This window comes from Gigantopelta aegis, chromosome 4, assembly GCF_016097555.1.
Source record: "Gigantopelta aegis isolate Gae_Host chromosome 4, Gae_host_genome, whole genome shotgun sequence".
Classification (NCBI taxonomy): Eukaryota; Metazoa; Mollusca; class Gastropoda; order Neomphalida; family Peltospiridae; genus Gigantopelta; species Gigantopelta aegis.
In genome coordinates, this window is record NC_054702.1 from 70,746,128 (window position 1) to 70,758,294 (window position 12,167).

The 12,167-nt window shown below is 36.4% G+C and overlaps 1 protein-coding gene across 1 annotated transcript in view; it reads left to right on the top strand.

Annotated features, from left to right (window-relative positions):
* Window positions 1-8,246, top strand: part of LOC121369977 (monocarboxylate transporter 10-like) — a 16,337-nt gene extending 8,091 nt beyond the window's left edge. The window contains exons 2-5 of the mRNA XM_041495059.1: window positions 316-923; window positions 1,457-1,823; window positions 6,364-6,543; window positions 7,023-8,246. Of these exons, the coding sequence (XP_041350993.1) occupies window positions 316-923; window positions 1,457-1,823; window positions 6,364-6,543; window positions 7,023-7,216 (1,349 nt within the window). The 3' untranslated portion in view covers window positions 7,217-8,246. The remainder of the gene's footprint in view (window positions 1-315; window positions 924-1,456; window positions 1,824-6,363; window positions 6,544-7,022) is intronic.
* The last annotated feature ends 3,921 nt before the right edge of the window (window positions 8,247-12,167 follow it).

Sequence of the window (12,167 nt, forward strand, 5' to 3'; positions counted from 1 at the left end):
GGGGGGGGGGGGGGGGGGGGGGGGGGGGGGGGTGACCCCCCCGGGGGGGGGGGGGGGGCCTTTGTGGTGTACGTTTGTTTTTGGAAATGGTGGAAGGTTTCTAACACTATATGTCAAAATTACCAAATGTTTGACATCTAATAGCCGAATTACAGCGGGGGGGGAAATCTGATATAGGAGGTTGTACCGCCGATCCGTCAGTCCCCACCCCCTCCCAAAGTCGTCCCTACGGGCCTGGACATAAAGTAGAATTATGCCTTAATAGTTAATACCATTGTTATACTAAATGACTGTGACTTCTTTATGTTGTTGCAGCATGGGTAGGCTCGGTCTGCACTGGGATCACTTTCCTCATGTGCATGGTGTCGAGCATCGTCAGCGACCGCTTGGGAATCCGCAAGACGGCGCTGTTCGGCGGCCTCCTCTGTATCATCGGCCTCGTGTCCAGCGCCTTCGTGGAGGAGCTGCAGCTGCTGTACCTCACCTACGGCATCCTGCTGGGTCTGGGGATGGCCTTCACCTACTCCCCGTCCCTCGTCATCCTCGGCCACTACTTCAAGAGACACATGGGCCTGGTGAACGGCATCGTCACGTTCGGCAGTGCCGTCTTCACCATAGTACTGTCGCTGGTGCTGCCAAGACTGCTGGCCAGCGTCGGGTTGAGGTACACGTTGATAATGCTGGGCGCCCTCAACTCGTTGCTCGTCGTCTGTGCCTTGACTTGGAAGCCTCTGTTGCGTCGACAGTCCAGTCTGGCGCGTTTGGCTCTGTCCACGGAGAGCATAGCGGAACACTGTACGGACTGCTGTACGTGGACCAGGAAGTTTCTGAACGTCAATATCTGGAGAAACAGAGGATACGTTGTGTGGGCGGTTTCCAGTGGTCTTTCACTTTTTGGATATTTTGTGCCATTTGTACATTTGGTAAGTACACGTAACTCTACATAATAAAGCTATACACACAATTGCATCTCAATATATTCAGGCATTGAAAAGAAAAAAAAAGAAAAGAAAAACCTGGAAAGTTATATGTGGGACAGGGACACAGACAGACAGATAGACGGACAGATGGAGAGAAAGATAGACGGACAGATGGTCAGACAGACAGACAGAAACAAAATCTATAGTTCCCTCCGGTTGGACCGGTAGGGTAAACGTACGTATGTGTCTTGATTCTGTAATCGTTTCACGGCTGTTTATAAATATTCCATATACATTTTGTCGATATCCTTAATATGCAGATTATTTATGATGGCAACTGTTTAACTGTAACTGAAAGGTTTTGAAAAATACTGAATAAAACTTAAAGATAAAATTTCTGATGAAATGCATTAGAAAATCCTATGTCTTAACTCCACACATCCATACGTTTCGTTACTTTGGCTTCATTTCTATTAATAATAAAAAAAGCATGATAAATCAATACTAGTATATACATTTTTTTCTTTCTGTTTCAGATTAAACACACAAACGATATATTCCCGGATTCAGACGGTAGCTTGCTCATCATGTGCATGAGCATCACTTCCGGGATTGGCCGAATTGTCTTCGGGAAAGTGGCGGACTTTGCCTGGGTCAGCCGAATCCGGATGCAGCAGATCGCCTTGGCCGTTCTAGGAATAACGACAATGTGCATTCCGTTCTCGGCCAGTTTCGGAGGCTTGATCGCGATCACCCTAGTGATGGGAATCTGCGACGGGGTGTTCGTCTGTCTCATCGGACCCATCGCCTTCGACATCGTTGGTCCCGTGGGAGCATCTCAAGCGATTGGTTTTATCCTTGGAATATTTTCCGTACCTATGATGATCGGCCCTCCAGTAGCTGGTAGGTTAACTCTTTTCCCGGTAACTTTTATACTGAATTTGTTATACATGTACGTTTTTAGAAGTTTAATAGCTAAAAATAAAACTAAGGTTTAAATGTAGAACAAAAAAATTACTACTATAGTAGCATACAACAAGCATTTTTTTAACATACTTTTTTATGAATTTTATAATGTAAACTGAAGCAAATGGACCTAATTAGAAGAAAAACACACAAAATGTAATAATATTTCATCATAAATCTTGTTCAGCGTACATGTAAACATGACACGTCAATGGATATTCCAGAGGCCAATTTCGCAAATTTGCTAAAAAGCGTCCCCTCCTCACCAAAGCAAGATATAATACTTTAACAAAAAACTAAAATTAGCACACTTTTCTGTCTTATCTTAGCTAGTTATCCTCCAAGTTTTAATGTGTTTGGTTAAACTGTGTATTTTTAATTATTAAGCAAATTGTTGCCCGTCTGCCAAAACTGTCCACAGCCGGGCACAGAAACACAGAAATGTTGGAAAATATTATAATGTTGTCACATACTGACAATCACTTTACATCTGATATGTCCTATAGACAATATCATTGTGTAGTCTTTGCATTTATTAATATAAAATACATCAGACCCGTAGGAACTGGGATGGGGTGGGGTGGGGTGGGTGTGTGAGGGGCGGGCCTAGGGGCTTGTTCTCTCTCCATCCTACACTTGAGGGAAAAAAAGAAAAAAAGGAAAAAATGTATGTTTTTAAATTTTCACTACTCCACATAAATAAAAGATGATATAAAGATGAAATCTAGTTTGTATCCTTCACTAGAGACTGTATACCCCCCCCCCCCCCCCCCCCCCCCCCCCCCCCCCCCCCCCCCCACCACACACACACTTCAAATATCGTTCCTACAGGCCTGTACAAATGTGGACAATATGTAGAGGCTGACGTTAGGAGCCAGTTCCTTTTATCTTTAGGATTTTGTAATCACGATTTCAAACCAACTGTATCAGCTAGCTTGCTCCACATACTGACATAAAACACATTTGTTATTATATATTGGAATAAAACAAAAATAATTACAATATATCCAGTATTGTTTTCTTTAATCATCCATGAAGGAAGAAGGAAGTCCTGGTGAAAATATATTACAGGTAAAACAAAACAAAATAATATATGATGCTTATTCCAAGTGCTAACTATTGTACATTTTGCTTTAAATTGCTAGATGCCAAAAGTGATTAAGTATATTATTTTATGGTAACAGTCGAAAATTAGACGACCAATTGTTTCAACCTCTGTCAAAGGTAGCAGGCTTTCTGCCAGAACATAATTCGAGGGTACGTAATACAAATTAAATATATTCAAAGGCATATATTGGGTAGTTATGGGTTTGAAATGTTGTACATACATGTAATTTTACCTGCATTCCTTCTAGCAGAAACCCAGGGTAGGGAACCAGTTATTTGGTGTAGAGTATTTTTAATATCACATAAAGAAAGCATTGAAAAGTGCAATTTTATTATGCTTTATTAGTGGACATTAGCTTTAAAACTAATTAACCATCATTAATTCTGGCCAAAGTAGGCCTACATATGTTGCTCCTGCCAAAGTGTTAGCATTTTAATTTTAATGACAATATACTGAACTGACGATAAACATTGTTAGCTAAACGTTAAACGCAATCTGATTAAAATCAGATCCACTGGCCTGTACTGGAAAGTAAAGATCCAAATAGAGCTGATTTTAATCAGATTGCGTTAAACGTATCAATTCACGTTTTGAAGCTGTTTTGCAACTAGAAAGACGTTAGTATGGAGTCGTTATGGGCTGTCGGTGAAAATTAATTTACAGGTAAATAAATGTGAACTATAAATATTCATATGTGAACAAATTGCAATACCTTTATTTAATGTATATCTTAAGTACATACTTGTCTTTCATTTTCACATTGTAAATATACCAAATTGTCATGTTTATGTATTACATTTATACTTTTGGTTTACCACTGTCACACTGAAAACATTTGGCCCATAACTGTATTTAGTCAAATATTAGGCAAAATCTAGACTAGAAATGATTTATGCTTATTAAATCTTTTTTGCAGTTTATTTATTTTATTTTTGGCATCAATCAGTCTTGTTTATAATAGCAATATGTATGCAAGTTTGAGATTCTGTGTGCGCTATGAAAGAAACAATCTTAAAATTAGTGGCGAGAATTTCAAAAGTTATGTCCCTTGGTATAAAAATCCCGGTCAATCATAATTACTTTAATAAATCAATTATTTTACTTACGGTGGTTTAAATTTATGTTAATGACATAAATCGGTTCTTTAAAATACTGCACATAATAACATATACATATAAATGGTGTTTATGGCTGATAAAGGGTTATAAATTGATAACCTATATTTGGAAAAATAATTTTACCACTTTTAATTTGCAACTAAGGTGCTAGACTCACGTAAACAAATTTATTCATCATTCTAGTTTACGAACACTACCGATGTTTAACGATTAAGTCGGCCGTTAATGACTGTAAAGCCGTAATCGACATGTAGCATTGTAGGTATTCGGGGTCGCGTTTTTGGCAAAATGATAAAACGCGTTTAGATTCGCGGCCCTTTGCTTGGTGGTTGCTAACTATAGTCCGTTCCATCTGTTTTACTGGGGATTTACTGGGGATTTTTTGTAAACAATTTCAGTTTGGTTTGACGTAAGACGAAAAGTAGAAATGTTTTGGAAATAATAATAATAAAAAACCTTACAATGGACAATTCAATAAGCTCATAAATAAATAAATTGTAGTAAACTTGTAGTAAATATGCAAAGAAACAGTGCCTGTTTTTCATATGTTCGAAATTGATTTTACTTATTTTATGAACTTGTCAGAACTTCGTATATAGTGCTACAGAGCAACGTGTTTTAATTATATGTACGCATAGAAAAAGAGAAGAAACAGTTCCGTTTGGAATTGCCATTTAAGTCAGGATGCTGGTTGACTGACTATTGAACAGATGTAACTGAACACGATAAGCAGTTTTAATGAATTTCATTTCTGTAAAAAATTTCGTGACTAAAATATAATTTTAATATAATAATAATAAGTAAGACTTCTAAGAATGCCGCCATCTTTAAGTCAATAAAACCGATCAGCAAAACGAGCTTTGAACAATTAATACCAACTGTGGTTAGCCATCGGTATGAGTAACACTAATGGTGTGTGTGACGGAACATGCTCTTAATTTTGTTTTCGCCTGTGGCGATATTAATTGTTTTAGAAGGCCGTGTGCAGTTCCAAATTGCACTTAAGCCCAGATGGGCAACTTGTTACGTGATACCTTTGCGCGACGGTCATCGAGCTTCTCTAATACACACCCAGAGCAGTTGTGGAGGCCATGTGACTAGTAGTTACGTAATATCTCCGGTAGTGCTGTTTATGTCCCGAGTCAGACTCCCGATCCTATCGGAGGCCGGACTCGGGATAGGCGTGTTCGAAACCCTAGTGGTATATGGACACGTTAAATAAGTTACTAAGCTAAGCTATGGCCAGGGGATTGGTCGCGGATGGCGACAGCCAGTCTGACGATCAGAGAAAAATATACCGACTCTGGTCGTGGTGGAAACTCACATGATAAGATTCGGTGCCGCGATGTACCCCCAGGCGATATTCGATTTATAATAAATAGCTAGTGTTTTAGAGTTATTAGAGGAAGCAAAAAGGACGGCCATCAGGGAACGTTAGTCCGTTTGGACTTTGGTAAATATATTATTTCTGCTCTGTTGTATAACCTTGATGTGATTGATGTGACTTTAACTATTTTAATACTGTATTATACCAATATTCTTTAGACAGTGTCTTCGGTCATCTGACGAAGTAAATCGTAGTCTTACTGTTCTATATTTATACACGTATTTGGTAATATAAAGCTTAGCCAGTCATCCTAGAAGACCTAGGTAAACTGTAGGTTATTGTCTTTATTGTGATAGGTACCAGTATTAATTCTGTGTTACAAGGTTACTGAATGAGTAGTTAGGGTTAATTAAAAATTAACCAGTTAGGAATAGAGCTGTAATTCCTTTATTAATTAAGTTCCCCTGGACGCGTTTCTCAATTATCACACGTGTGGGTGTTGTGTCACGGTGAAGTGATTAGCATATTGTGTAAACTAGACACCTAGAGATTAACTAATTAAGTGATCAGTTCTGGGTTGTTATTATTGTTGTTATTAATTAACTACTGCGGCAGTACAATTGTCAGCGTAGGTTAATGCAGATTCCAAAGTGTATTGTGTTTTTGTTGTGTTTTCTAGTGAACTAAACGTGCTATATAATATATACTTTATATAAGATCTTATCTCTGATCATACCTAGACGAGCCAAAGCGGGTATATACCGCCTGTTACAGAGAGATCTAATAGATATACAGTTAGGAGAGATATTTGGATAATCGTGATTTATTCAGTTACGGGTATTATAGAATCCCCGTGACAGTGTGCTTGCGAAACTCTCTAATAATATGCAAACAACTATACTACTATATCAATTTTCCCTGTAGGCTTCCTGTATGATCATCTGGGCAGTTACAAGATCGCCTTCCATGCCGCGGGCGCTCCTCCTATACTAGGAGCTGCCATCATGTTCTTCATTCCAGCGATCAAACAGAATTACCCAGCTGTAACCGAGATCGAAGAGTTTGCAGCCGTGTCGCTGCACAACATTTTGGAAGGAACATCTGGTACAGTAATTTTTATTTGCCATTTAATTGGTCTGATCAGTTGTTCATTTGCATGCATTTTAGACAGCTGCATTTATTTAATGATCCAATGTCAAACCATAAACATCTGTGTCATAACTTGCAAATTTTGTTGTTTTGTTGTGTTTCTCTACGTTTGAAATATGGTTGGGATAACTAGTATTTGGTCTATTTGGGTGTGGGAGGTGAATATGATGCATGCTTTATGAAAATGTTTTTTTTATACATGACTGTCATTGGTATTAAGCAATAATTTGTGAACATAGAGCATGGAGGGTCGTCACCAGAAACATTTCTTAAAATTTAGTACCAAGACATTGAGAGTAATAAATAGTGATATTGCATGTTGGAATTGGATATTCACAGGCAATACATCGTTGATGGAATTATTTTGCATTAACAGATGATAGCATTTTACAATGAAAATTAAACTAAAACTGTAAATAAACTTTACATTTCAGCATCGCATACCACAGAAGGAAACTATAGCAGCCCAGCAGAGAGTGAGCTGCTGGTTATTAAAGACACATCTATGTTGAAAGACTTTCAAGAAACAGTCGGTGAGCTTCCAAAGGATCCAGAAACCAATGCTCCTGAAACTGAAATGACAGTCAACAAGAAAACAAATTCTATAAAAGATATGGATAATTCATGATAGTTTCTGATAAACAGTTACCAGCTTTTTGAAAACTTTATTTGGAAGCATACAATAGTTACATGAAGAGGGGCAATTAACAATGCGTTGTAATTATTACTTTATCTCGACATCTAAATGTGTATGATGGGTAATTGTATGTTAAGGTTGTTTTCTTCTGTTCATCATTTTATGTGTTGCAACTTTATTGTTACAAAAGGATCGTGAAGATCATGTCTTGGGGCATTTTTATTTTTAAAAAGTTGTACATTTATAGAGAGTATTAAGACATAGGACAGGGCGAGCTATTGAAAAGCAAATCAAAATGTCCTACAGTTGACACTCGTAATGTTTATGTTCTTGTTTTTCACTATTTGACTCTTGGGGTTTTGATTTTTCGTTTGGTCTTATTTAATCTAAATCTATGAACAAAGATTGTGAAGACATATCTAGAAGTCATGAAGTGTTGCACAGATATTTATTTGCCGATTATCAATATAGTCGGAGGGTGCCACGTGTTCATAGCCGGTTTATTCTAGTAGCACGTATTTTCCCTAGGTCATTTTTCCCCTCTCCTCAAGGGGGTTGCAAAATATATATCCTGGGAAGGGAGACCCACTGTTATTTGTGCTACAGGCCCCGCGGATTCTTAAACCGGCTCTGCACCTGTTAAATTTTTGCAAGTTGTATTTTGCTTGGTGGTGGTCCAAATCGAGGCTCGAGATGAAATGGGGATCGCATCTGCAATTATTTTTCACTGAATTTTTGTTCTGATAGCCAATTAATGTTCTAGCAAGCTGTCTTGGACAGCTTACTTGGGATTATTGTCTGGGTGAGAGACGGTATTGGGATGCGAACTCAGTACCAATCACCCTTAAACACGATGGCTTAACCACAGTGTTCCCGAGGCCGGTGTTTGTGAACTATCTAGCAAATCGATGTGTACACACACGCACGCGCGCGCACATACACTCGCACACACACACACACACACACACACACAGAGAGAGAGAGAGAGAGAGAGAGAGAGAGAGAGAGAGAGGAGAGAGAGAGAGAGAGAGAGAGAGAGAGAGGTGAGGGAGGGAGGGAGGGAGGGAGAGAGGCACACACAGAGAGAGAGAGAGAGACGGACACAACTTGTTTTTTTATATCGTATAAAATGTTGTTCTAATGTTTACTGAAGGCAGAAACACGAGAGCGAGGTGTAACTCCGTGGAGAGTGCTCGCCCGACAAACATATCACTGGAATAGAAAAAAATACAATGATAATTACCTGATTAACTTTTATGCCTATATTTTAAGCTTTCGAAGCCTAATCGGAATATTTTCTTAGCAAATGATTACAAAATCGGTTTTGCATATAATGTGTGCAAGTCTGGGAATTGATCCAGAAACTAGTCCGATACTGTTGTGCAGTAAAACATTGTGTATTATTTTACTGTATCCTGCTTCCAGATACATACATTATGTTAGCAGTGCACACTACATTCATCAATATCTGAACGATAAAAACGAATATTGGAAGTTTTGCTTTTAGAGGAACAATGATATCTCTTTAAACCTCAATTAAATATGTACAACATTGTAAAAACATTATTTTGGGAATCGAACAGTTGATAGCAATACACATTATTCTCTCGAACTTGTTACTGAACCCTCTTTGTTCCAAGAAAGCCAAGTTTGGATCTAATTCAGTGTCGTAACCAAGTTTTTCTCTGGGGTGGGTAGGGTGTGTGCGAGGGGGTCTTCAAAAAGCAGTGTGGAGGAAGCGTGTAGCAAAGTGCCTTCTGTGATAGTACAATAAAAGTAAAATGGAAGTCTGGATAGGTTAATACATTATTTTATGACATAAAGGTAACACTAGCTATCGTTACTTTATTATATAAATTATACATTTACTAATAATATATATATATATATATATATATATATATATATATATATATATATATATATATATATATATATATATATTATATATATATATATATATGAAGAGTTCAGGCGCAAAACGCGATATAAACCATTTTCTTTCTAGTTTTTAGTTAAAGCCATTATTGTATGTCAGTAAGGGCTAATCGTAGGCCCGCTGATTTGCTGCAAAACGTGATTGATCCTTATGAAATTGTATTGGGTAAATCCCGGTGGTTTTTTTTCAAAACGTGATATACGCCAATTACAAAAATAACTTTTACTGAAAATGAAAAATGGATATATCGCGTTTTGCGCCTAAACTCTTCATATATATATATATATATATATATATATATATATATATATATATATATATATATATATATATATATATATATATATATATATATAGTAGTCGTTTTCGAGTTGAAACAAGCCTGTCATGTAGAGACAAACATACACTTTTAACGATATATATATATATATATATATATATATATATATATATATATATATATATATATATATATATATATATATATCGTCTGAAACATGTTTGGTGGGCAACTACACATTTGTGCATCCACCCCATGCTACAACTGGATAAAGGCAGTGGTATGTGCTTTCCTGTCTGCGGGAATGTGCATATAAAAGATCCCTTGCTGCATTAGGGAAATGTAGCGGGTTTCCTCTGATGCCTGCGTGTCAGAATTATCAAATGTTTGACATCCAATAGCCGATGATTAATTAATCGATGTGCTCTAGTGGTGTCGTTAAAACAAACCTGCCCCGTGCTAGCAACAGCGCTGTTAATTGTGGTATATAAATATAGCATCGGGTTCGATTGCTGCACTACATTTTAAACCATAATATTATTATAGTATAAAATCATGCATGAATCTTTTTCTTTTTTTCAAAAGAAAGAACGTGTTGTTGATTGTTATTTTTATGTGTTGAGTACTTGTTGTTCTAATATACATATATGCACGTACGGGTCACGACTCATTTTTTTTTCTTCTAAAGCCACCATAAGATGCCTTATAATGTAAATTGATAACCTTTCTGTGATATACGTCTACATCGGCACAGTCGTATGGATGCTGGTTGGATTCTTAAGACCAGTATACACGCGTCAACATTTAACAAAGGAAACGTAATATTTATATGCACGCGACACAATCGTTAAAGCGAGGTTACTGGCCCTGTTTCCAACTGAATCCTATTGGCAAGTGTAGCAAAATGTTGGTGCATTTTTTGGCAACAGGCCTTAACGTGTGGCGCAACTTGATGTTTTTGTTGTGGTTCCAGAATTGATGAAGCCTTTACAGGGTTACCCAATTTAATATTTATTATTTAATCTCCTGCTTCATATTATAGATTTTAATTAATAACTCGTTTTTATTTATATTAAAATAAGCACCATTTCTGAATTTAAACAACATAATATACGATTATTATCATTATGATTTATTACATTTGTATTATTTAATTTTAATATATTTTATTGTAATTATGTTTCTCAATTTTTATTTACATTTCATCTGTTTTGGTTTATTAGCCTAATTTTTTCGTTCAGATATATTCAAAATAAATAAAACAATGAATGAATGAATGAATGAATGAATGAATGAATGAATGAATGAATGAATGAATACTGTATTTTACAATTGTCAATTATCATGTGGACTTACATAATAATTATTAAGTAAAGTTAACGAGATCAATACAAATATGATACGCATGTAAGCCTGTATGTGTGTTTATCCACGTGGATGAGTGAGTCTGCTACAGTTTTAGCGCTTTTAAAATATCATTTACATTACCATGGCATAAAAGCTATGCATACGTAAGAATATATATCTCACTTCTAGGACTGTCACAATTATTTTCGTTTGTATACAATTTTAGTTGTTTTGAATGATTTTTTGTGTTTAATATACCGACCCTATTATATTAGTCATTTTAGTGCTTTTTGTTTTGTTCATTTGTGTTTCACATGTTAATAAAATCATCAAATTGTTGTTCGGTTTCCATATTAGTAGACTAGCCAATTTTAAGAATAATGTTTAGTTCAATACACTGCCGACTTATAACAATCGCACTAAAAATTAAATAAAGGAAATAAAATATGAAGGAGAATAACAATATGGTGATTGTGTACTCGCTGTGTGTGTAAATAACCAATATAGTATTTAGTATTCCATTTTGTAGTTATACTATCTATATACTGATGCATGGAAAGAAATGAGGGAACAGCAAATATTGGTATTTTCTATCCTGACTGTGGGATGGTGCGTATAAAAGATCCCTTGCTACTAATGGAAACATGTCGAGGGTTTCTTTCTAAGACTGTATGTCGAAAGTATCAAATTTTTGACATCCAACAACTGATGATTAATAAATCAATGTGCTCTAGTGGTGTCGTTAAAAAAAATTGTACCATGGGCGTACATAGGATTTTGAAAAGGGGGGTTCCAATACATAGGATTTTGAAAAGGGGGGTTCCAAAATAGATTGCAGAGATATTGGGCATATATTTCTATGTTGAGTAAATATAATAATGTCGGATATATTAAATTATAAAAAAAGCGATTTCGGGGGGGGGGGGGGGGGTCGGTCGAACCCCCCACCCCCCTATGTACGCCGCCCATGTGTACTGTAGTATCAGGAAGCTATGTTACCGACATTCAACAACATATTAGTGACATTCAATTCCATATTAAATCTTTGTATTTGACACAGAAATAACTACGCTAGTAATGAATTAGATCCGATCTAAACTGTCGTGTTCCCCCAATTCTTTTCAGCAGTATATATAATTATTATGACGTCACAATGTATATTTTAAAATTCTTTAATTTTATTAATGCTCACTCTAGTGATTGATTTATAGAACGATAAGTTAAATATATATATATATATATATCCAGATTCCAGATTCCTATAGCAGACTTCCAAAACGTGTTTTTGTTCTTTCTCAAAATCATACGTATTCCCCTTTTAAAAACGGTGAGTAGGACTATCAACTTTTAGTGGTAAACCCTAGTTCGCTGGTTAG